At 35.7% G+C, this 26823-nt stretch overlaps 1 protein-coding gene and 2 pseudogenes across 3 annotated transcripts; all 3 read left to right on the top strand.

The window, feature by feature from the left end:
* Nucleotides 1–8186: 8186 nt before the first annotated feature.
* Nucleotides 8187–9501, top strand: LOC107632547 (nuclear poly(A) polymerase 3 pseudogene; annotated as a pseudogene).
* A 1162-nt stretch (nucleotides 9502–10663) lies between these two features.
* Nucleotides 10664–12018, top strand: LOC107632546 (nuclear poly(A) polymerase 3 pseudogene; annotated as a pseudogene).
* A 3855-nt stretch (nucleotides 12019–15873) lies between these two features.
* On the top strand, nucleotides 15874–23440 carry LOC107629697 (uncharacterized). Of its 3 annotated transcripts, none has more exons than XM_021118199.2 (9): nucleotides 15917–16183; nucleotides 16279–16336; nucleotides 16627–16876; nucleotides 16970–17185; nucleotides 17268–20468; nucleotides 20641–20822; nucleotides 20947–21088; nucleotides 21170–21222; nucleotides 23422–23440. In XM_021118199.2, the coding sequence occupies exons 3-7, from the start codon at nucleotides 16670–16672 to the stop codon at nucleotides 21026–21028; spliced, it is 3888 nt and encodes a 1295-aa protein (XP_020973858.2). In that variant the 5' UTR covers nucleotides 15917–16183; nucleotides 16279–16336; nucleotides 16627–16669; the 3' UTR covers nucleotides 21029–21088; nucleotides 21170–21222; nucleotides 23422–23440. The 3 variants fall into 3 exon arrangements, with proteins under 3 accessions (XP_016188037.2, XP_020973858.2, XP_016188038.2); XM_016332552.3 differs by lacking the exon at nucleotides 23422–23440 and adding an exon at nucleotides 23007–23370; XM_016332551.3 differs by lacking the exon at nucleotides 23422–23440 and having other exon boundaries at nucleotides 15874–16183; nucleotides 21170–21650.
* Nucleotides 23441–26823: the final 3383 nt, after the last annotated feature.

The raw sequence follows: 26823 nt of genomic DNA, 5'->3' as shown, positions 1-26823 counted from the left end.
TATTTAATTTTTTTTATTATTTTCAGTACTCTCTTTTATAATTGTAATTCTCGTATACTATGTTTAGTGTAATTTTTTATAATATAGATTATGATTCTATTAAAAAAGATAAATTAAATAAAAAATTAATCATAAATAATAATAAAATTATAAACGTTGGATTCTAAATTAATATTAAGAATAAGATTATTGAGAGTACTAAAATAAGAGTATCATGTAAAAAAATACTAAAGTAACATTTAATATTTAAAAAATGTAACATATTTGATTAAATATTCTTATATATATATATAATTTATTTTTTTATTCTTATATATATATATAATTTATATTTTTATTTTTGGCAAGTCCTAAAACAATGGTGCCAATGAGTAATAGCTCAAATGACATAATCTCCCCATACTCAATTAAGAGGTTGCGGGTTCGAGTCTCATATCTTTGGTAAAAAAAAGTCCTAAAACAATGGTTGTCCTCTAGAGCAAGATAACATTTCTGACAAAAATCAGAAGTGGCAAGACCTCTTTGAAACCGGTAACTAGCTGTGAAAACTCCGTTGTTGAGGCAAAGTCAGAGCAGACACTTTATCTTCTCCGATATTCTCAATTGCCAAAGCCAAAGCCAATTTTCATTATCATTCCAGCCAAATTTCTTCTTCAATAGCCATTCATACCCACTTTTAGTCGAGTAGGTGAGAGTATTTGAGTTTGTTCAAAACCAACCTGTTTTATCTCCTGCCAGCTTGATAGGATCAAAGAGTATCAAATCAAGTTCAACATCTTCTAGAATCATTGTGCAAAGAATATCCCATCGCCAATGTTTGGTGTCAGACCTTCTAGCTTCAAATGAGAATCAGAAATGTGCATAAAAGAAACCAAAGGAGCTAGCGTTCCACATGGTCGCCAAGCATGATACTAAAAGGATTGAGACATCCTGCCTGTACACCAATCAAAACCATCACGAAACTTTTCTATTGTCTTATAAATCGCTCGCCGAGTGCTTGAAACATTATTAAAAAAATTGGGTGAAAAGCAAGAACTCTCAGGTAAATATTTTGCCAACATAATTCTTACCCAAAGCTTATCTTTATTATGCAGTAATTGCCAAACAAGCTTTCCTAATAAAGCAAAATTTACACATTGGGTATCTCTAATTCCCAAGCCTCCATATTTTCTTGAAGTGAAAATTTTGCTCCACTTGACCAAATTTAAGCAACGCTCCCCCACCTTTTCCTTCCACAAGAATTGTCTAAACACAGAATCAATCTTTTGACAAATTGAAATAGGAAAAATAGTCACTTGCATTTGATAAATAGGAAGAGAAGAAGCAACAGATTTAATTAAGCAAAGCCTGCCTGCTCTGTTAAGGAGCCGACCTTTCCAACTAGCCAGCCTATTCTTGATCTTCTCTAAAGAGTCCGAAAAAATAGACCTAGCAGCTCGATGATGATTAAGGTTCACCCCCAAGTATTTGCCTAGGTCACTAGTAAAAGAAATATGAGAAACACCAGACAACATTTCCTTCTTTCTATTAGAGATATTTTTAGAACAAATAGCTTTAGATTTTTCAATGTTAACCTTCATACTTGAAGCTTTGCAGAATAACTCCAAGGTGTGCACAACATTCTGAATTAGATTTTTTTTCGCTTTACAAAAAAGGAGGAGGTCATCTGCAAATATCAAGTGAGAAACTCTAGGTCCCCCTCTAAAAACAGCCACACCATCCCAAATACCCTCGTCAACTTGTTTGCAAATGAAGCACGCCAATCTCTCCATGCACAAAATAAATAAATAAGGAGAAATTGGATCTCCTTGCCTGAGCCCTCTGCGAGGTTGGAAGCTGTCCAATCTATTCCCATTCCAAAGGATGGAAAGATTTGAGACCTGAATACAATTCATTACAAGTCGAATAATTAGAGAAGGAAAGCCAAAAGATTCAAGAGTGTGCTCAAGAAAATTCCAATCAACTCTATCATAAGCCTTTTATAAATCAATCTTAAAAGTCATAGCTCCTTTTCTAGACTTTTTCCACTTAAGAAAGTGAAGAACTTCTTGAGCGACAATAATATTATCAGGCGCTCCTCTACCATGAATAAACCCTCCCTGAGTTGGGCTAACAATCTCATCTAAAAATGGTCGTAATCTATTAACCAGCACTTTAGTCACAAGCTTATAAATTACATTACAAAGGCTTATTGGTCAAAAATTCTTCAATCTAGTTGGAGGGTCGCACTTAGGGATAAGAACAATAAAAGTTTCCAACAAAGAATGGCTTAACGTCTCCCCTAAAAATACTTTCTAAACAGTACGCCACACCTCATGACCCACCACATCCCAATATTCCTTGAAGAAAAAAACTTGAAAACCATCCGGCCCAAGAATTTTGAACGAGCTCATATTATCTAGAGCTTCTTTAACCTCCAATATTGTTACTGGTTTAGACAAATTATCACAAACATCTTGGCTAAGAGATGGCATAGGAATTTCTCCCATGCAATTAACCCCCAACAGGCTCAGTAGAGCAAAAAATATTTTTGAAGAAATGAACAATCTCTCTTTGCAAAACTTCGGGATCATCAGACCAGGACCATCACTGACCAGCAACCCATGTACCTTGTTAGATTTTCTTCTAAGGATGGTTTACATATGGAAAAAGCTAGTATTTCTATCATCGTACCGAACCCATTGATCTCTTGACTTTTGGTACCAAAGCAATTTTTCTGGGCCAAAACTAGATTATACTCAGCTCTCAATTCTTCCTCTTTATGCTTCAAAATCGGATCATCGTCAGCTTTCATTTTCCGTTGAATACAATTCAAATAAGCCTCTAATTCCCTCTTTTTAATAAAAATATTGCCGAAGACCGTAGAGTTGAATTCCAACGAAGCTTCTTGAACCCCCAACAACTTCCTATGGATGCCAAAGTCTGTACTATCCCAAGATTTTTGAACAATAGCCTTGTAATCATGATGCATTGCCCATGCCGCTTGGAATCTAAAAGGCCAGTTTTCTTTCTTGATAGGAACTCCTTGACATCGGATAAGCAGGGGACAATGATCAGAGTGAGAACGGTTGAGAACTTCAATAAAAGCTTTTGGAAAAAAAGGCGCCATTATCTCTTTGCAATTTCTTTGTTTCCTTGAACTTTACGGAACCAAGTAAACCGTCTTCCAGAGATTGTCAGATCAAAAGACCACAAGAATCTAGAGTACTTGCAAAGATACTACTGCGATTCGAATAGAAATTACCCCTCTTCACCTCATGAACACTCAAAATATCATTAAAATCCCCAACCACTACCCATGGGTCCTAAATGCACAAATTAATATCAAGCAGATGACTCCATAATTCTACTATATTAGTGGCTTGAGGGCTGCCATAAACTGTACTGCAGATCCATCTTCTCCCACCACCATCAATTTCCAAAGTTACACATTGATTCATAGCCCAAAGAATTTTACAAGAAAATTTTAAATTAGTAGAGAGGAACCAAATTCTTCCCTTGTGTCCAATAGCATCTACAATCCCTACAGGATAATAGCCTAATCTCCCCCAAAATTCTTTCATAGTTTCAAACCCAATATGAGTTTCTACTAAAATAAAAAAAGTTGGTTGAAATTTTCGTACCAACTCTTTACAGTGCACCCAAGACATCTTATTTGACGCCCCCTTACATTCCAACTAATAATATTTAAATGGTCACAATCCAAAAAAATAAATTAAATAATTGAAATGTTTAATCATCCTACCTCACGTTGATGAACCCCTGTCTCCAAGTGTCTTCTCTTGGACTTGCGCCGCAGAACCATCATTCCTTCTGTTGAAGTTGGTTCTCCAAGTTTGTTATTGCACTAGCTTTATCAATCTCTTTTTGTACTCGAGAATCTATTGACAATACTTTAGTATGTGAGTTTTGAAGCGAAATAGGACGCTGCTTTTTGTGCCCTGTTTTAAAAAAGGGAGTACTCTGATCCTTGAAAACCACCTGAGTTGTTCCCAAAGAGCCAAGTGTGGATGGAAGATCCTTCTTTTTCTTAGGCCCCACCTTTGTATTTGATGAGGATCCAGCATGCATGTTATTAGACCCAAAAGAAAATTTCTTATTCACCAAATTAGAGCATATTGCTACATTGGCTTTTTTTGGCACCACTTTTGGGCCTTTACCCACTTTTTTCTTGCCTTTTCTACTAACTGTAACACATTCACCCTCTTTTGCATGAGTATCCCTATCCATGCGTGATTCTTGCATATTATCATGCACAAGATTCGCTGCTCCATGCTTCTCCATAATTGGAATTGATTTGACATTAATTCCAAATTCAGAAGTTGAATTTTGATTTCTTACTGGGATTTGACTACCTTCCACCGTTTTCTCGTTATTATCCACCGGAAATAATGACGTCAAATTTTTCTCCTTCACCGTGCTTTCCTTCCTAATGCCATTGTTGTTCTCTTTCGCACATTCTCTTGTTACGGAAATAGTTAATGTTTAAACCTGTGATTTTTATCCAAACTATGGTAGACCCAAAAGTGTTTTCACAAGATCTGAATGAAGAACTCCAAGGTTTAACCGCAACATAACTACCAGTAATCATCCACGGTCCTCCAAGGAGACCTTTTTCTTTATCCTCCAAGAGATCAAATTTGACTAAGAAATAGCCAAAACCAAAACCGACATCTAGTACCTCATGTCCTCCTTTGGTTCTCCACACACTTTTAAGCCTGTATGTGATCGCCGTATAGCTAAAATTTTTTTTTCAAGAACTTTGATCACGATGGCATCTTTGTAGGGCTCTGCTAATATCTCTTTTGCTTCTTCAGTGAACGTCTCAGTTGGTATCTTCGAATCGCCTTACTTACTAACTACTGTAGCCATCTTATCCCCATAAAGAGAGAATCAGTAACCTCCAAAACTCTCCTTGCCGAGGCATCAACAACTTTATGTTTGAATGATATCCGCTGACTTTGAGTCTTGTTACTGTCTCTTTTAATCCCCTCCTTTTCACCCGATGCATGCCCCTCTCCGCTCTCTCCATTATTGCTTCCGCCGGCATGGCCGGCTAGCTCGCTATGTGCCACCCTCGATATGAAAAGAAATATATTAAAATTCATATGAAGAGAGTTAAATACTTTAAAAAGTAAATATGGTAGCCAAATTGGTGTAATTCAACAAGATAATTGGATGAAGGGAAGACCCCTTTTTTGGTAAAAATGTTCGCATATCAGATTATATAGTTAAAATTTTGATTCGATCCATACTAAATTTATTGAATTAGATCCTATAGTCATACGTTTTATACTTGGATTGGGTATTGGATTCATCGGCTAAATAAAATAATATATTAAAAATTTTTATTTTTCTAAAAAAAGTAAATAAACTTATTTTTTCATTTTTTTACATGTTTACTCTTATTAAACTAACTTTTTAAATAACAAAAATAAAATAATACAATATATATGAATAATAATTATTAATTTAAATAAAATATAAATACAACATATATATTATTTATTTATTATTTTGTATGGACATACAAATTAGATCCGTAGATATATATGGGATATATGTGATCCGGTCTGATCCGATTAGAGTACGAATCGAATTTGTTTCGATCTGATCGTCTTGTAGATCGAGTCATATTTGCAAATTGTGGCTCAAATATAGATAAATACCATAAATTTATGAATATAATCTGATCTATGAGCATCTCTATTTTTTAGGTTAAATAATTTGTAGTCACTAAAGATTTTTATTAAAAAAATCACTGTTAATGAAGTAGCTGTTTCTTTTTAAATGGAGATAATGAGCAAACAATAAAATAATATTTTAATAATATTTGAATTAAGATAGTGAAATTTATAGTAAAAATTAAGTTTAATTATTTTGCTAATTTTTATCATTTTATTAAATTTTTAATTATGTCTTTATAATTTTAAAGTTTGTAATTCTGTCATTATATCAAATAAAAATTTATAATAATTCTAAAATATTTGTTTTTATAGTATTTTATAATTTATTTTACATCAAATATAAAAACGATTATTTTAAAAAAAATATTTATTATTTGGCTAAAAAATAATTTTAAAAAATAGAAAAATAAAATAAATAAGACAAAGAGAAAATGCAAATAATGAGCCCGAGAGAAATAAAAAAAATATATTAAAGATAGTTGTTCTTATCCAGGCCCAAGACAATAAGGCTTAAATCTGCATTTTTCAATACGCAGAACCAACCAAGATCCTTTATGACCAACCTAGTCTAATAAGCTGAGCAAAAAATTCAAGCGGGTCCAATATCCTAGGAAACTTGGTATGGATCCGATCTCGGACTCCATGACCTGAGGTTCTACCGAACTTGAGGATCGAGTAAGAAACTCTCTTATAATTACTGACTATGCTAAGTTATTCATATTTTGGGGAGATAATTGTCCATCATCAACGCAACCAAACAATACCAAGTTATTTTATAAATATTCACATGTCTCAGGTAAATTTTAGTCTAAGTTACATTTACTCAACTCACATACCTATTGACTTAGATATTGGAATCTTTTGTAGGTATTTCTTAACTGCTATTCTAAAAGGATTCACAAGTCAATCTAGAATTAAGCATTGATTGCATGAATATGCTTGTTACCATTTTCATTATCAATAATTAGACCTTGAACCCTTTTTATTGCATAGTCTCCAGAAGTATGGGACAAAGATGCTTATGCTGTGAAGAAGTTTTAGATGAGAAAGTATCAAGTTAATTAGTTTCAATTTGTCTTATCACAATATTATTATTTTTAATGAAAATTCATTTGGTCCTAACTTGGAAGAAGAGTGAGCATTTTTATATTGAGAAAGAAATTTTTTTTTTGTCCATACAACATTTTTGTTTTTCTAGAATGTGAGCTTTTCAGTGGTGGGCCTTGCCCCTTGTCCAAAAAATAGTTTTGAACCATCTCTCTTTCCTTTTTGAGAAATAGTGACCTATTTAACCCCATGCATAACGTCCTTGTTTATTTCCTCATGCACACTCATAGGTGCCATATTTGAATTGATGTTATTCTTAGAATCAGTTCATTGATTCTTACCAAATTCGAAAAGATTCGTATTTTGAACTTCCTTCGTTGCACCTTTGGCTTTCGTCGCACTTGCAGTTATGATCTCGTCAGCTATCGTCACATGTGGTGGAAGAAACGCCTCTATTAGAGAGTTCTTTTCTTTCACTATATCTGTACATTTTGGATTTTTTTTGCAATTTGTCTGCACATAGTCATAGCAGTTGCAATTGTCACAAATAAGATCTAAATTTCATATTCAATACTTTTTCTCAAAATATTAAATGTATGATATATATATATATATATATATATATATATATATACATACTATAGTTTTATCAAACCTTGTCCTTTGTTCAAAGGAAGAGTCTTGCACCATTTTTTTCTTTTTATGTGAGAAACACCTATTCAAATCATTGGCATTATTAATCATAATTATCAAAATCGAATCGGTAATCAACCTGGTCAAATTACTGAGTCACTGGATTATTAGCTCAACCGATGGGTTACAGGTCAAATCATTAATCTAGTAATAATTAAATAAATATATAAAATTATAATAAATTAAAATATTAAAATAAATGAATGCAAAATTTATTATTGAATATCTAAGTGATAAAAATAATATTTCATATCACTCAAATTTAATAATTTAAATAAATTCATTTTTTATAAAATAAATATAGATGATAATATAATAATTTAAAATTAGTCAAAGTAATAAATATATTTCACTAAAAATAAAAGTTTATGGATTTAAATTTTGAAGTTAATGAAAGAATTTTTAAGAATTATATAATTAAAAGGCTAACATAGAAATATGTTGACCAAAAAGAAATAAAATGGGAAAGAATATGTATAAAATTATTCGCATAGTGCACAATAAGAGCTATAGTAGATTGGCAGCATAGGTGTAGATATAAATTCTTGTTGATTCTTACCAAATTTGAAAAGATTCAAATTTTGAACTTTCTTCATTGCACTCATTCCCTCGGTCACATGTGGTGGATGGAGCGCCTCTACTAAAGAGTTCTTTTCTTTTACCATATCTGCACCTTTTGGGCTCTTTTTACAATCTGCCTACATATAACCATAACAAATCATAACAATTATAATTGCCTATTCTTCTCATTCTCCTTCTTATTCTTATTCATTAAGCGACGTTGTTTTGGACCCTCGAATTCTTCCTCTACCACCGCCACCGTTGCCACCTCCATCGCCGTTTCTACCTATTGATCCTTCTACGGGGGTGCTTATTCCACCCCTGCAACTTTTTTCTTTCAACTATTCTCTCATCTTCTCAATGGATCACCAGAGGTCTATGTCTCTTCTTCAGTTTATGGTTGATGAAGGACTTGTTCCTTTTATGGAAGAGGAATAGTGAAGGAAGAATACTATTCAGAAGCTCAAACAGATTGTGTTAATATGGATCAAACAGGTCGCTGTACAACGGTGATTACCAAAGCATCAAATTGCAGCTACATCTACCACAACATTGAAGCTTTGTGTGTTGCTCATTCCTTTGCAACCCTTTCGAAAGACTTCTTTGTTGTTTTGCACGACATGCTTAAAGGTAGGCCAGAAGTGTCAGAGCTTTACTGTGTCAAGAGTGCAAAAGTCCCTTTGATGCGATTCAAAGTCGATGGAATTTCCATTGATGTTTCATATGCTTGCTTGAAAGTACTATATGTTCCTGAGAGTGTTGACATACTATACCTATCCTTCTTGAGGAATATTGATGACACCAGCTAGAAAAGCTTGTTTGGTGTACGAGCAAATAAACGCATCTTTTAGATAGTACCAAATGTTGAGAAATTTCAAGCTATGATACAGTGCCTTAAATTATGGCACATTACACGATTACTTGGGAGGAGTCCATTTGGCAATTCTTGCAGCTTATGTTTGTCAACGGCATCCTAATGTCTTCATAAATGCTTTGATTATGAACTTTTTCCGAATGTTTGCATTTTAGTCATAGCCTACGCTAGTGATGTTACAGGAAGGAATGTTCCTAAAACAACTAGAGAACATGAAAATGCGATCTTTCATGTCTATTTTGCTGCCATCTTGCCCTTATGAATTTTGCCATTCAAATATAACTAAAAGCACTTTCTACCACATCAGGGCCGAGATTGTACGTGGATACAATATGACAAGGGACATTTTGAAGCCAGATTTCACATGGGACAATATATTTGAGCTTTTTCCATACTCAATAAAGTATTCCAAATTTGCCAAGATTTACCTCTATAATACCAATCAATGTTTGCTTGGGGACTGGTTGGTTGGGTCAAGTCCCGCTTCTGCAGTCTTTTCGTCATTCTTGAGGGAACCAGGGTTTTTGTGATCCTAACCCTACGGAGTACACTGACCCTGACAAAAGCGATCCAAATATGTTATCAGAGCTCTATGTCCGAAAGGTCAAGAGTTCGATCCTTGGTGAGCCCCAAAAGTGAAAAAATAGCATAAGGCAAATAAAGAAGAAAAGAATGCCTATATGAAAAACATGCAAATCCAAAAGAGGCTCTTAGTTGAGGGGGAGTGTTAGAGATATAACCACTAATATTGCCTTCTCCTATCAGTTTAAGCTTGTCTAAGGTACAACTCCCATATGTTGATATTTTTGGAATTAATTTCCAATATATGATTTCCTAGCGTGTTCACTAGTTCTGTTGGACTACTGTGGGCATATGTGTGTTGACTAGTAAACTACGTAGCTGACTGTTGACTGGTTTGTATTGGTTTGTTTCCTTAAATGGTCAAAATACTAGTTCGAAATCGTTCAGAATATAATATGAACAAAATACTAATTTGAGTCCTTGTTTATTCCCTCATGCTTCTTGAGAGAATATAGGATTTTTGTGATCCTAACCGTACGGAGTACACTGACCTCGACAAAAGTGATCCTAACATGGTATCAGAGCTCTATGTGCAAAAGGTCAAAAGTTCGATCTTTGGTGAGTCCTAAAAGTGAGAAATTAGCATAAGACAAATAAAGAAGAAAATAATGGCTATACAAAAATCAAGCAAACCTAAAAGAGGCTCTTGTTTGAGGGAGAGTGTTAGAGATATAACCATTAATGTTGTCTTCTCCTATCAACTTAAGCTTGTCTAAGGTTCAACTCTCATGTGCTGTTATTTTTGGAATTAATTTCGAAAATTGGGTTTCCTATCGTGTTCACTAGTTTTGTTGGACTACCCTGAGCATACGAGTGTTGATTGGTTGACTGCGTAGCTAACTGTTGACCGATTCGTATTGGTTTGTTTCCTTAAACGGTCAAAATACTAATTCGGATCGGTTCAGAATCTTATATGATCAAAATACTAATTCGAGTGTTTACAACTATGTCATTTAATTGTCTCCATGCATAACGCCTTATTTATTACTCATGCACGCTCATAGGCGCCATATATGGATTGACGTTATTCTTAGAATCAACTTGTTGATTCTTACCAAATTTGAAAATATTCAAATTTGAACTTCCTTCATTGCACATGTGGTGGATGGAGCACTTCTACTAAAGAGTTCTTTGCTTTTACCATATATCCACTTTTTGGGCTCTTCTTACAATCTGCCTACACATTACCATAACAATTATAATTGTCTATTCTTCTCCTTTTTCTCCTTATCCTTCTTATTCTTATTCATTAAGCGGCATCATTTTGGACCCTCCTATTCATCTTCTGATGCCGCTACTGCCATCTCCACCGCTATTTCTGCCTATTGATTGTTCTGTGGGGGTGCTTGTTCCACTCCCTGCAACCTTTCCCTTTCAACCTTTCCAATGGATCACCAAAGATCTATCTCTCTTCTTCAGTTTATGGCTAATGAAGGATTTGTTCCTTCTATGTAAGAGAAAGAGAGAAGAAAGAATGCTATTTAGAAGCTCAAACAGATTGTGTCAATATGGATCAAGCAGGTCGTTGTAGAACGGCGATTACCAAAGCATCAGATTGCGGCTACATCTCCCACGGTATTGACATATGAATCTTATGGCCTAAGAGTTCACAACGCTGAATCTAACATTGATGCTTTGTGTGTTCCTCCTTATTTTGCAACCCTTTCGAAAAACTTCTTTGTTGTGTTTGCACGACATGCTTAAAAGTAGGCCATAAGTGTCAGAGTTTTACTGTGTCAAGAGTGCAAAAGTCCCTCTGATGCGATTCAAATTCAGTGGAATTTCCATTGATCTCTCATATGCTTGCTTGAACGTACTATATCTTCCTGAGAGTGTTCACATACTACACCCATTTTTCTTGAGGGATATTGATGATACTAGCTAGAAAAACTTGTCTGATGTACAAGCAAATAAATGCATTCTTTAGCTAGTACCAAATGTTGAAAATTTTCAAGCTATGATAGGTGTCTTAAATTATGGGCAAAAAGACAAAGAGTTTATGACACATTACATGGTTACTTGGGAGGAGTCCATTTGGCAATTATTGTAGTTTATTTTTGTCAATGACATCCTGATACCTTCATAAATGCTTTGATTATGAACTTTTTCTGAATGTTTGCATTTTGGTCCTGGACTACGCCAATGATGCTGCAGGAAGGAATGTTCTTAAAACAACTAGAGAGTATGGAAATGCGATCTTTCATGCCTATTTTTCTGTCATATAGCCCTTAAGAATTTTGCCATTCAAATATAACCAAAAGCACTTTCTATCGGATTAGGATCGAGTTTGTACGTGGATACAATATGACAAGTGATCTTTTGAAGCCGGATTTCACGTGGGACAATATATTTAAGCTTTTTTTATACTCAAAAAGGTATTTTAAATTTGTCAAGATTTACCTTTGTACTACCAATCAATGTGAGCTTAGAGACTGGGTTGGTTGGGTTAAGTCACGCTTCCACAGTCTTCTCGTCATTCTTGAGGGAATCTAGAGTTTTTGTGATCCTAACCCTATAGAGTACATTAACCCTGACAAAAGTGAGCCAAACATGATATCAGAGTTCTATATCTGAAAGGTTAAGATTTCGATTTTTGGTAAATCCCAAAAGTAAAAAAATAGCATAAGATAAATAAAGAAGAAAATAATGCCTATACAAATATCAAGCAAACCTAAAAGAGGCTCTTGCTTGGGGGTGATTGTCAGAGATATAACCATTAATGTTGCCTTCTCCTATCAGCTTAAGTTTTTATAAGGTTCAACTCCCATGTGCTGTTATTTTTGGATCATCGTGGGCATACGTGTATTAACTGGTTGACTGCGTAGCTAACTGTTGACTAGTTCATATTGGTTTATTTTCTTAAACGGTCAAAATACTAATTCAGATCAGTTCAGAATCTTAAACGATCAATATACTAATTCAAGTATTTACAACTATGTCATTAATTGCCCTATGCATAACGCCTTGTTTATTTCCTGATACACGCTCATAGGCACCATATCTGGATTGACGTTATTCTTAGAATAAGCTTGTTGATTCTTACTAAAATCGAAAAGATTCAAATTTTGAACTTCCGCCGTCGCTGCAATCTTGTCAGCTACGTCACATGTGGTAGATGGAGCGCCTCTGCTAAAGAATTCTTTTCTTTTACCATATATGCACCTTTCACGCTCTTCTTACAACCTGCCTACACAACAATAATAATTATAATTGCCACAAATAAGATCTAAAATTTCACACACACAGATACACATACTTTTCTTGATACACAATTTTCTTGTGATTTTATCAAACCTTGTTCTTTTTCTAAAAGAGGAGTCTTGGATGATCTTTCTCTTTCCTTTTCTACGAGAAATAATGGCCTATTGAAATTATTAACATTATTAATTATTTCATGCATAACATCTTTGTTTATTCCCTCATGCATTTATTATTTTCCCTCGTGCACGCTTATAAAACCATGTTCTTTTTCCAAAGGAGGCGTCTTGAATCATCTTTCTCTTTCTTTTTCTACGAGAAAAATTACACACACTTTTCTTACATACACTTTTCTTGATACATACATACTTTTCTTGATACACACTTTTTCTTATGCTTTTATCAAACCTTGTCCTTTTTCCAAAGGAGGAGTCTTGGATCATCTTTCTCTTTCCTTTTTTACGAGAAACAATGACCTATTCAAATCATTAACATCATTAATTGTCCCATGCATAACATCTTTATTTAGTCCTTCGTGCACTTATTTTTTTTCCTCGTGCACGCTTATAAAACTATGTCCTTTTTTCTAAAGGAGTCCTGGATAATCTTTCTCTTTCCTTTTCTACGAGAAACAATAACATATTCAAATAATTAACATCATTAACACACACACACATACACATTCACACATTTTTTGTGGTTTTATCAAACTTTGTCCTTTTTTCAAATGAGGAGTCTTGGATAATCTTTTTCTTTCCTCTTCTACGAGACCTATTCAAATCATTAACATCATTAATTGTCCCATGCATAACATCTTTGTTTATTCCCTTCTGCACTCGTTTTTTCCTCGTGCACGCTTATAAAACCATCTCTTTTTTACAAAAAAGGAGTTTTGGATCATCTTTCTCTTTTCTTTTCTACGAAAAATAATGACCATTCAAATCATTAATATTATTAATTGTCCCATGCATAACATCTTTGTTTATTCCCTTGTGCACTTGTTTTCTTCCTCGTATATGCTCTTAGGCGCCATATCTGGATTGACATTATTCTTAGAATCAGCTTGTTGATTCTTACCAAATTTGAAAATATTTGATTTTTTAACTTTCTTCGTTGCACCTGTGGCCTCCGTTGCACCACCAACTTCCGTCGCACCCGCTGCTACCATCTCATCATCTACCATCACGTGTGGTGGATGGAGCGCCTCTGCTAGAGAGTTTTTTTCCTCCATTTTGTCTGCATCTTTCGAACTCTTCTTACAATCTACATGCACATGGCCATAACAATTACAATTGTCACAAATAAGATCTAAATTTTTATACTCAACACTTTTTTCCCCTCAAAATATAAAATGTATGAATATTTATTTTTATTAAACCTTGCCCTTTGTCTAAAGAAAGAGTCTTGGACCATCTTTCTCTTTCATTTTTTGCAAGAAACCATTACTTATTCAAATTATTAACATTATTAATTACCATATACATAACATTCTTGTTTATCCCTCATGCACTTGTTTATTACCTTACATGTACTCATATGCGTCATATCTAAATTGACGTTATTCTTAGCATCAGCTTATTTATTCTTACCAAATTTAAAAAAATTCGAATTTTAAACTTTTTTCATTGTATTTACGATTTTCGTCGTACTCGCTATTGCGATCTCGTCATCTACCATTATATGTAGTGAATAAAACATCTCTACTAAAGAGTTCATTTTCTCAACTATAGATATACCTTTTAAACTCTTTTTACAATCTGTTTGTACGTGACTGTAACATTTACAATTGTCATAAATAAAATCTAAACTTTCATACTCAACACTTTTTTTTAAAAAATATAAAAGGTATGAAAAATTATATATACACGCACATACTTTTCTTGTAGTTTTATCAAATTTCATTTTAATACCTCATCAAATGTTACAAAATGCTATTTGCGTGATAATAGATATAGAACATTGTATATAAAATTATTTTTGCAAAATGAAGGCATGTAAATTTTGAATATCAAGATGAAAACAAATATATATGAGTGAATATTACTGACTATTTATTGTGTTCCTCAACCATCCCAAAATATTTAACAACTTTCACTCATAAAAAAAATTAGACTAGTAAATCATTACAACTGATTGCGAAATGTGAATCGATTGACATATTAATTGTAAGTATCACATAAAAATAGTGTTGGAACAAAGAAAATATTCTTCTTATATATTTTAAAATAAAAATGCTATTTATACACTAAAATTAATAACTAAAATTAGTCACCAACTTGTTTGGCAAGCTTTAGGGATCTCCGATCAACCAGTGGATTTGATGAGTTGGTTCTTACATAATAGCAAACAGCGCCCCTTTAGATTCTTTTCTGGTCTCTGGTGGATTTGGTGTTCGAGAAACAACGAGATCTTTCATCCTCACGAGCATTGGACCACAGACAAGATGATTGGTATGGCTTTGTCCTTAGAAAAGGAGCTCCGAAATATTTTTGAGTTGCAACGACTATCTATCCCCTCAACCATTAGTGGCTCTTGGATTCCCCCCTCAGTGGGTACCTTTAAGATTAATTGTGATGCTAGCTATCCTGGCAGTGGTGCTCGAGTTGGTTTTGCTTGTGTTAGCAGAGATTGGAAGGGAAGGTGGCAACGAGGCTGTCTGGGAACAATTGAGAGTCGTAGCATTTTGCAAGGAGAGTTGTTTGCTATTTGGAGAGGCTTTCTTTTAGCATGGGACTCGGGACAAAGAGACATTATATGTGAGACAGACTGTGTGGAGGCTTTTACTATTGTCAATAATTTACAAGATTGCTCTGGGTTTACTGATCCTTTGGTGTTAAAAATCCGAGATATCATGTCTTGGAAATGGCGTGCTGATCTTCGGTTGATCTTGAGAGATGCAAATACAGTAGCAGATATCATGGCAAAGACTGCAATGAGGACTATTTCTCCCCAAGTGGAGCTTCCATTGCCTTGGAAAGAGTTTGAGAGTAGTATTCAGCGGGACTGCCTTTCTTAAGCAGTTTCTTGTTTTTTTTTTCCTTTCTTAGTTTTTGTTTATTTTCTTTTAAGTCACCAAAAAAAAATACATACATGTGTGTTTAATTTATTTTCAATGTATATTTATATTTTAACATATATTTTATACTAATAACTAAATTTAATGACTAATTTTAGTGTACATATAACATCACTCATTTTAAAATAGTAAACAAACTAAGCCTTAGCCTAGGCAGGTGTTTTGGGATGTTTACTCACAAATATTTTAAATTGGGGTAAAAGAAAAAAAATGAATAGGCAACGCCGCCGTTTCTTCAATGGCGGAAAGACATATGGGAAGGTTGCACACACAACGCAGCAAAGCTCAACAAACACTGTTACCCTTATTCGTTTCTGTCACTCTTAAATACTCAACAACACAAAACCGCATTCCCTCTTTCTGTGTGTTCGTTTTCTTCTTTTATCTCTGATTTTCAAACCCTTTCTTCCTCTCGAAAACGAAATCACTGCCACTTGCAGCGATCCTTCGATCTTCAAGCTCCCGGTAACCTCCTCTTTCTTTCTTTCTTTCTTTCTTTTTTTCTCTATGACTAATCATCTTTGTTCTTGCTATTGATTCTTTTTTCTTTTCCCTATCAGGTTTTTTGTGCAGTGAGGGTTTCTGTTATTCGAATTGGAACGCCTATCAAGATTTTAGGTTCTGAACATTTCTCGAGAAATCTTTGATTTTTATGACATTGCCGCTTTAATCCGAATCCATTTATTTCATTGTTCTCCTTGTTTTCATTCGTAATCGAATGCTCTATGATTGTTCCCTTCGCGAATCTGATTATATTAACTAACATTGCTGTTTTTCTTCCTTTGAGCTATATGCTAGTGCTAGCTATAATGTGTACTGTTGTTGCACTATCAGCTCCTTTAGTAATGAGCTTCTCTCTGATTCATTAATGATAGAATGTAGTGTTGATTGGCTTCGTTCGTGTTCAGGGTTTATGTTCAGTTAGAGTTGAGGGGAAAGTTATAGTTCAATATGGGATTCGATAATGAGTGCATTGTCAACATTCAATCACTTGCGGGAGAGTACTTCTGTCCAGTTTGTCGCCTCCTTGTGTACCCAAGCGAGGCTATGCAGTCACAATGCACTCACTTATACTGCAAACCATGCTTGACATATGTAGTGAGCACAACGAGAGCTTGCCCATACGATGGTTACTTGGTCACTGAGGCGGATTCTAAGGTATTTGTCTTGCTTCTACTTACAAATGCTCCTGTTTTGGTGCTGTTTGGCTTCTACCTATTTATGAACTTGCTTTTCTCAATTTAATTGCAGCCTCTTACAGAGTCGAATAAGGCACTTGCTGAAACTATTGGAAAAATACCTGTTCATTGCCTATATCACAGGAGTGGATGCACATGGCAAGGAACGTTGTCCGAGTGTACATCACATTGTTCTGGATGTGTTTTTGGCAATTCACCTGTTGTTTGCAATAGGTGTGGAATCCAAATAGTGCATCGACAAGTACAAGAGCATGCACAAAGTTGTCCTGTAAGTTCCACTCATGCATTACATTTATCCTTTTGATTTATTTTGTAGCTCATCTTGCCTTCTTATGCTTTTTGGTTGACAGGGTGTGCAAAGTCAGGCACAGCAGGTTGCCGTTACCCAGGAACCTTCAGCCACCAGCACAGTTGCCTCTACTGATCAGAACCAGACTGCTGCTCCAGTTGGAGCTGTGGCTTCACAAGCTTTGAATTCTCAAACCGCTGTTACAACAACTACATCTGGGCAGGATTCGAGTCAGCTACCTAACCCAGCATCTCAATCTCAACCAACGCAGAATGTTCAGACTGCTGCACCAACTGCAGAGCAATGGTATCAGCAGCAACAATATCAACAATACTACCTGCAATACCCTGGTCAAGATCCTTATCAACAGCAGTATCAACATTACTACCCTTATCAACAACCAGTAGGTCCACAGTACCAGCAGCCCTACAGCCAGCCCCAACCTCAGTCTCAGTCCCAGCCCCAGTCCCAGCCCCAGCCTCAGCCACAAGCCCAACACCAAGTGCAGCCTCAGCCACAAGCCCAACACCAAGTGCAGCCTCAGCCACAAGCCCAACACCAAGTGCAGCCTCAACTTCAACCGCAGGGAGTTTCTAATCCGCTTCCACAAGTTCCGGCTCCTGTGGCTCCGCAACCACAGAATCAGATGCAAGTTAACCAACAACAGCAGCAGCTTCAACCTGCTGTAACGCCACATGGTCAGATTCTGCCACAGAGTAATCCACCGGGTCTCACCCAAGCACTCTCTCAGCCTCAGTCTTCATATCCTTACCCCCTAGTTCCTCATGCTGTCCAGCCTCACCCTCAACCTCAGCAACATATGCAAATTCCTCCTTATCAGCAGCCTCACTCTCAAGCTCAGCATTCACAGCCTCAAATTCAACAGCCAGCTCAGAAGTATCCTGTTTCTCAACCTCAAGTTCATTCACAAGCACACCCTAATGCTCCAGTTCAACATCTTTCTCAGTCCCAAATGCGTCCTCACCAGTCCCTAACTCCTAGTGTCCAACCTCAAGGACAAAATGCATCGTCAAATGCAGTAACAGGCTTTCAATCTTATCCACAACCACAACCTCAACTTCACCAGAGTACTCAGCCAGGAGCTCCTCAACATGGTATGCAGATGCATGCTCAAAGTGGGCCTCTGCCTCATGCTCAGCATCCAGTCCTGATGCAGAATCAGTTTCCTCAGCAAATTCCAGTGATGTTTTCTAATCAGCAACAGCCAGCTTTATTGCCTTCACCTGTTCAAGGCCAAGGTACCCCTCCTATCCAACAGCCGCCGGTTTATAATCCCAATCAACAACCTGGCCCAATTAACCACCGTCCTACCCTGCAACCAGTTCAACAAAGTTTGGCTCAGCAACCTTTTGCACACATGCCCATGTCTTCTCATTTACGACCTCAAGGTCCAGGACATTCATTTCCCAGGCATTCTTTTCCACCCGCACAAGGTAATCCTGCACCGTTAAATAGCACTCAGCTCAGTCAATCCCAAAATGCTGTTGGAAAACCTTCAATCCCCAATCATCCAATACAAATACAGCCATTTGCACACACTGCTAATAACATTCCAGTTAGACCAGGGCAAACTGGTTCCAGCCACCTGCCTGAAAACCATAATTTGTTGGTTGGGACCAATAATCAAGTGCAGTTGTCTTCTGATTTGCAGTCTGGGGCTCCAGCACCTCATGAAAGGCAAGGCAATGCCACTGAACAGCACAGTGACTCTGCCACTGGGAAACTTGCTAAAAATTCTAAAGATTTTTATACAGCATCGTTATCAGAAAATGAGTTGAAATCTGAAAAGGTCAAAATGGATATAAAGCCTATTGATGCTGGGAACAAGCAAAATGGTGGAGATCAAAATGCCGTGAAAACTTCAGGCCCAAATGTCAATTCATTAGAAAATGGTGATTCAGTGGGTCAGAGTGTTGGTAAGGAAGAGGTTGCTGAAAATAACGGTAATGAGCATTCTGCTCCCAAGGGCAATGAGAATCAAGATGGTCCTCTGCTGAAGATGGAAACCAAGAAAGAGTCTGAAACTGATGAAGTGAATAATGATGATGCACACACTTCAAGACCTGCTGCTGATCATGGTAAGCAACATCAGCCAATGACTGAATATGCTGCTGTCCAGCAGAGGTCTTCTGCAATGTTAGGATCACAGGTGCTACGTCCAGCAGGGCCAAATGATCCTCTCCCTTCTGGACACTCTTCTACTTTTGTCAGGAATCATGTACCTACCCATGATCCTCATTTGGGACAGGCAACCATGTTAAAGCAGCCGCAAGGTATTGGCATCCAATTTGGCACACCAGGGCAAAACTTTCAACCTCAGTCTCTTGGACCTGCAGCGCCATATAATCAAGGTCAGGAACCTCCTTTTCATGCTGGTGCATCTAATTCATCTCGTATTGGAGGGCCACGATTTAGTGCACAACCTTCTAGAGATATGCACGGTGGGTTGACTGCCAATATGCTAGTACATGCTCCTGATGATTTTGGTTTCCGGGATGAAAGGTTTAACTCTTTCCCGGCACAAGGACATCAAAATTTTGATCGAAGAGAGTTTGAAGATGGTATCAGGAAATTCCCTAGGATGCCTTTGGACACTGAGCCAGTTCCTAGATATGGAAATCATTCATTTGATCCACTCGAGGCAGGGAAGAGACCAGTTGGTTTCCATGATGAGGCCATTAACAAATCAGGTGCTACTCTCCACCCTGGTTATCTTGGCCTAGGTCCTGGACATGGGAGACATCACATGGACGGTATGGCTCCCAGAAGTCCTGGTGGTGAATATCCTGATATGCCTCCCCATAGAATGCGGCCCCTCTCTGGTGGGCTTGTTGGTAAGGCAGATATAGATGATTTTGATGGAAGACCTGCACGTCATTTTGGTGAGCCATTTGGCATTGCATTCCATGATAGTCGGTTTCCTCGTCTGCCTGGTCATTTGCATAGAGATGAGTTTGAGGGTTTTGGTAATTTTCGATTGGGTGAACATCCAAGGGATGGTAATTTTATTGGCCAAGATGAATTTGCTGGTCCATTTCAAAGGGGTGAACATTTTGGTCCGCATAACTTTTCAAGGCAATTGCATCAAGGGGAACCTATAGTTTATGGTGCCCATCCTGGCTCTCGAAGTTTTGAATCTTTCAGCAAAGGAAACAGGCCAGGTCATCCGCAGCTTGGTGAACCTGGGTTCAGGAGCAGCTTTTCTCTTCCTGGATTTCCTAATGATGCTGGATTTTTACCAGTTAAGTTTCAATGGCTCACATGGTATTTTTATGCTTGTTATTGTTATCATATAGCTAAGTTGAATGCATTGAGTTTTTCCCCCCTTTCCTTTTAAAAAGAAGTTAAATGCATTCTTGTTGATGGAAATTTTAATGATTTCTTTTATTTATAATTTACTATTTGTTTTTTAGGGAGAAGCCAGGTCATTTGATAATGTGAGAAGGAAGCCTGCTAGCATGGGTTGGTGCCGGATATGTAGAGTTGATTGTGAAACAGTTGAAGGTTTGGACTTGCATTCTCAAACAAGGGAGCACCAGAGGACGGCTATGGATATAGTTAAAAGCATCAAACAAAATGTGAAGAAACAAAAATTGTAAGTTTTTTATGTTATTTTATTTCTTTAAAATTGTTTTCATTATTTTAATATACCCATGGTTAAACTTTTCTCTGGTAGTCAGCCCTTTATTATTTCATTATGTAAATTCGTTTTTTGGTAGAATACCAAGTGAACATTCCTCAGTCAAAGATGGAAACAAGACAAGAAACACTGGTTTTGAGGGTCGAGGAAATAAACATTGAGTAGCCATCGTTTGCGGTTACTTGGCTTTCATGCAGATTTCAACCAAAGATATTGCTGCGGTATTATTGCAATAACATTACTATTTATTTGATCCCCGTATTCTACTTCCCAAGTTGCTTATGCTGCTTGTGTCATTTCAGGTTGCTACCATCATATTAATGGAGATGTTTTTGGGATCTGAAGTACATTGGCAGTTAAGTTTGTTGGCTTTTGAATTTGAAATTAATTTATAACTAGAATAGTTGTTTCAACCTTTGTGCTCTGTTAACAGTTTGTCGTTTTATTCTGCCCATGTTGCTTAGATGCTAATGGTAAGGACAATACATATGAATGTTTATCTTTTGGGCTTTAGTAGAGGCCTCCATTGTCCATTGATGCCTCTGCATTATGGTATGATATGTTGTGCTGTCTAGTTAATTTTCTAAAAATGTTTCTTGATAAAGGCTATGCAATTTCCATTATTATGTGTTGTTGTGTATAACTTCTCAACACTATCATAGAAAAGGGATATTCCTATTTGGAGCTATTATTATTTTTTATTCCATTATTTTGTTTTTGGCTGTATCAAAGAAACGAGGAAAATCTTTTCCTTGCAAATTAATTTCAAAGCCACACTTCTTATACCAACTCATACTTTAATCAATTCTACTTTTAAATTACTGTTTTTATATGTTAATAGTTTGAAAGTCTGTTTAGACTCGGTTTATAGACTGAGAAAGTGAGAAACATAGAAAGGCTTCAATAACCACTAAGCCGTATCCCTTAGGCTTTGTTTAGTTTGAGAGAAGTGGAGGGGAAATAGAGGGTGGGAAAAAAAGTTGCAAAACTTCCTTCATAAATTACATATAAAAATGTGCAACTTCTCTTCCCGTCCCCCTATTTCCCCTCCACTTCTCTCCAACCAAACAAAGCCTTAGTGTGGTTGGTTACATGCATGACATCAATGTCCATAGGTATAGCTTCTAAATTGAGCAAGTTGTTTATTGGGAAAGAAGTGAATGAGTTTGTTAAGAAAGTGGTGAAGGTTGTACAACGATATCTAATTTGAGGAGAGCGTCTGGGGTTTGTCTAAATAGGAGAAGAATTAAACCGTATTGATGTAGAGAATTGTTAATACTTATTCCATAGAAGAATTCAAACAGCAAAATAAATTGAGAAGCGCCCTTTTGGCACTTTTTTCCTCAAGGCATTGGCATTTCTAGCGTATTTGATAGTGGAGGATTAAAATGTTGCAGTGCATCATTGTTCATCACTACTGTTCTAATTTCATCAAAAATGTAAAATTTTAGACTAACTATTATGCCCTAAATTGAATCTAGCCAATAAAAGATTTTTAGGAGAATAACTTAGACCAAATTTTCACTAATATCCAGACATAATTTAATATTCCTTTGGACTATGGAGGATGATGCCATTTACTCAATAAGACTAGAGTACTAGTGCATTGTATACTTTCATCTGATGTGTAAAAGAAGTTTAATAATCATAACAATTTTTAGTCTATTTGGAGTAAATCAAAGCAAAAATGTCTTGTAAATTTTGCAAATTGGCATGCTTTTGGTTTCTTTTGTAAGAAGCCGTCAGTTATATTCCTTATTTTTTATCGATAGAGCATTAAATTGATGTGTTCTGGGAGATGTAGCTTGAAATGTTGACAGGAGCAGAGACCGCTTGATAACTGGGTTTTAATCTTAATGTATTTGGTAACTAGGAGGTCTAAACATGAATTATAGTTTATGGCATTAGTTTTTAATGAACTTAGCTAATTTTGTTAGTTGTTTGCATAGGCACAGGTTTGACTACAAATTTACAAAATGGTACATTACCTATTAAAATTAAAAAAAAAAAATCTAGGATATATAGGGTTTGGCCAGTTAATTTGAATAGAAAACATTTAAATACGTACAAGAATTTCTAGTAGAGTTTGGGTTGATATACAAAAGTTATTAATGTGTATGTTTATTTTATGCTACACAGCATGAACAACAACTGTATATTTTATCAATGTCTAGCAATAAAGACTCATAATCGGGGATGACAAAGACAAGAGTTAATAAGGAAAGCATAAGCAACTAGGACGCGTCACTGACAGTTTCATAGGTTCAACAAGTATAGTTGGATTGTTGATGATATGAAACTTGGGAAACTGTATGTAAGAGGACTTTAGTTTATGATAACTTTTTCTAAAGGATAGGGGGATGTATTCAATTCACCAATATGTTTAGGAATACTCTGCTATGGTACACTGGTTCTGATTGAGTAACATGTAATCTATATATGGATACAGATAATTTGTAGTGGTGATAGTGGCAAGAGTTTAAAATTGACTGCTTCTAATTTAGAGGTTGTTGGATTTTATTTTATTTTATCTTTTTTGTATTTTATTTCCTAGAACCGCTTCTTCCTAGTTAAAGCTTATATCATCTTTCTATCACATTGTGGGGAGCACTCATTGAAGTGGTGAGATATGCTTGTTGATTGGCAATTCTTGGCTTCAATCTCTGCATTGTCATTGTGTTTTTATCAGGTTCGTTATTTTTTAATCTTAATAATTTATGCAAAATTGCTAATAGATTCCTTCTGAACTCAAACCAAGAGTCTGTTCTCTAGGCTGTTTTAACTTGTCTGCATATATTTTGATGGTGGATGGTGGCTCATGGCGGAAGGGTAAAAAACCACCATGAGGTTACAGCAGATGGTGTTGAGGCAAATAGCGGAAATCGCCGTGGGAATGGATCCTCTCAATTGTTGAAAAAAATTGAGGGAGTAAAGTGTGATCTATAACCCTTCAATGCACTCTCTCTCATGTTTTCTCTTGGTCCCACTTATAACAATTAATGGTGAGAGATCACACTTTACTCCATCAATTGTTAAAAAAAATTGAGAGGATCCATTTCCAAGGGCCGATACATAATAAAACTACTAAAAGACAAAGGAAAAAATTTATATCTAAGCTACTAACTACTAATGCTTTATCAATAATAATATGAAACTATTTGTCCATATTATAACAATCAATATTAAAGATTAAAACTAATTTCTAATTGACATAAATAATAATATTAATTTAAATTAAGCAACAGCAGAAGCAATTTGAGGGTTTAGATTAGGAAAAAAAATTTGAGGGTGAGAATAGGAAAAGAAAAAGAGGATTAGAATAGAAAAACAAAAACTTGAAGGTTCAAAATATAAAGAAAAAAAGGAAGCAGCTTAGAGAAGCAGATTAATGAACAATGTCCAATGCTGTCGTATCCCTCTGCTGGTCATGGCACCATCATGCCTCTGTTGTGTTATGTTGCTTCATCATTGTGGTCTTCCTCTTCCTCTAGCAGCAGAGAGGGAGAGTGAACAGCAGAGAGTAGAGGGCATGAAAGAGGCAGGATATGAGAACTAGAGAAGGTTTGACTTATAAATGTTAGGTTTAGGGTTATTAAAATGACCAAAAGACACCCTTCTAATTTATAAAGTTCCAAAAAACAATGCCATTTCCGCCATACTTGTATTGGACCGCCATGGTGCCACCGCCAATGCGGCCACCATTTGCTCAATGCCTTTTCTGCAATGCCACACACTTAAGATGGCAGTTAGTTCAAAAACTGACATGCCATGGCCGCAATCTAAAAACACTGCTTGTATGTTGTATGAACTTATGTTGATTGCTTGCCATGTGTAGTCTATATGCCATAGTTACTTTAGTTCTCACAATGATGCAAATTTATAGAATAGTAAGATGCTTAACCTTGAACTCTGTTGAAATCATTTTGAGACAACAACATCAATTGGCTTCTAATGACAGACATGGAATGTTTGGAATTGACAATTACAAATGAAAGTGTCTCCCTTTGCCTAGTATGTACCTCTCAAAATGTGTAGAAAACCTGAATTAGTTTCTAGTTTTTGAGACCAAAGGTCATAAGTTAAATAACGTTTGATGTAAATTAGTGGAAGTACCATAAGAAGATTAAAGAGTTGTTAGTACCATAGCGTTTGATTTAAATGCTAGGCAATTTAGATGTATGAATTTATAATAAAACAAGAAAAATAACTCTTGACATTTTGATAATATACTATGTGCGTCAGTTTAGCTTTAGATACGCAATCATGTGAATGCTACTTGTAGCCATTGGGGGGGTGGGAGAGAGGTGATCAAGTTCTGGGCCATAGCCAGGATTTTAACTAGGAGGTGGGGATTGGAGAACTTTCTAAGGTACTAAGGCATAAAATATAGTGTATACCATACAAATCAAAATTTATAATTAAGACGACAGATTGCTAAAATATGCCTGTTTATGCAGTTGGTATTTTTATGAAGGGTATAATAGTATAGAGCATTAGCAGTATAAGATTTATGCCGTCAAATTTATAGTTGTAATAGTGTATTATATTATATTATTAAGGTCATATATAACATTTATAATAAGATTTTCAGCGAGTTCATTTTCAGTATAATCAATTACGCAATGTGTCGTATAGTTTGCCTTCCATCTTTTGGAGTAGAAGAATATAATAAAATTTCAAATGACTCAACATGGTCCACCTAGAAAGAGGCCTGGTATTTGTATTTGTATTTGTAATAAGGCTTCATTTTAACCAAGGACTAGCTAGGGACATCAACACTCAAATAGGATTAGACAAATACATAAATAAAATGATTCCGTGATGAAAATATTAAACAAAATAATAGAAGCAATAAGCTGGATAGAAAAGTGGTAAACTAGACAAAATAGGCACGAACCAGGGTAGCAAAAGATCAATTATAATGTAGAGCAAATGAGCAATCATAGACATGTCATAACATTACCTCCTTTAGAGTAGCCACCTTTTAATTTCAGATCATGGTTAGTGTGAAGTCCTTAAAAGTTAAAAACACATCACGCTTCCCCCAAAATTGTGTCAATCTTTGACATGGATAATGATTATTAACACGCCAAGTTTTAATTTGTCTGTATTTATTTAGAATAATTGATTTCTACATCGATCCAATAGCACTATGGAATGATGTAAAATTGATTGAACTAAACAAGTATCGTGTAGCTCAATCAGTGCGTATAAAGTTGGATGTTCATAGTGTGTATCAGAATTAGGTAACATGTTTTGTGGTTGAACAAATTTTCTTTAGTATCAATATCATATGTACGATGTTATTTCATTAGATATTTAGATATTCATGCTAACGTATTTCTCTTCTGAAGTGTGGCGACAACTTTTCCCAGGTGTTAACTATTGCCTGTCTTTTTTTTCTTTTTCTTTTTCTTTTTTCCTTCCAAAAAGGTTTCCTTTATATAACCTCTTGTGACCATTGATCATAGTTGATGTTTTTTATTTTCTGTATTCTTTTTGTTTTTTTTTTTTGTTTTGGGGGGGGGGGGGTGGGGGGTGGGGTGGTTGTCTTGTAAGTTGTAACCATAGGTTAGTTTTGGTACTTGCCAATTGGTGGTTCTTTAAATACTGTAACTATTTTGAACTACTGCAAGTGTAATTGTAACTCAGAACATTATTGGATTGTATTTTTTATTCTTCTCCTTGATTGCCAGTCTGCCACTTACCTATTTAATAATGTGTCGTTTTCGGAGTTCTCTAATGTATGCTCTCGAATTTTATTTTATCCCTCGGTAAAATCCATAATCTATGGCCTAACGCTGCATGGTAATATTCGTGTACCTTATGCTGCTGGATAAAGTTTTACTTAAGAAAAGGGGTTTCTTATTTTATAAATGAGTAAATTTAATTTCATTTAGTTTAGATGTTGTTAAAGCATGTAATAGAGTGGGATTTTGAGTAGTTTGGAAAACAA

Source organism: Arachis ipaensis, chromosome B3 (assembly GCF_059453495.1).
Source record: "Arachis ipaensis isolate K30076 ecotype BB chromosome B3, ASM5945349v1, whole genome shotgun sequence".
NCBI classification, from domain to species: domain Eukaryota; kingdom Viridiplantae; phylum Streptophyta; class Magnoliopsida; order Fabales; family Fabaceae; genus Arachis; species Arachis ipaensis.
Note: the sequence above shows the minus strand (reverse complement) of the source record. Positions and strands in the feature narration are given on the sequence as shown.

Coding starts and splice junctions, on each gene's coding strand:
- LOC107629697 (XM_021118199.2), top strand. CDS start 16,670: ATGGGATTCGATAATGAGTGCATTGTCAACATTCAATCACTTGCGGGA. Junction 20,469..20,640: donor ATGATGCTGGATTTTTACCA/GTTAAGTTTCAA, acceptor TTTGTTTTTTAG/GGAGAAGCCAGGTCATTTGA. Junction 20,823..20,946: donor AATGTGAAGAAACAAAAATT/GTAAGTTTTTTA, acceptor GTTTTTTGGTAG/AATACCAAGTGAACATTCCT.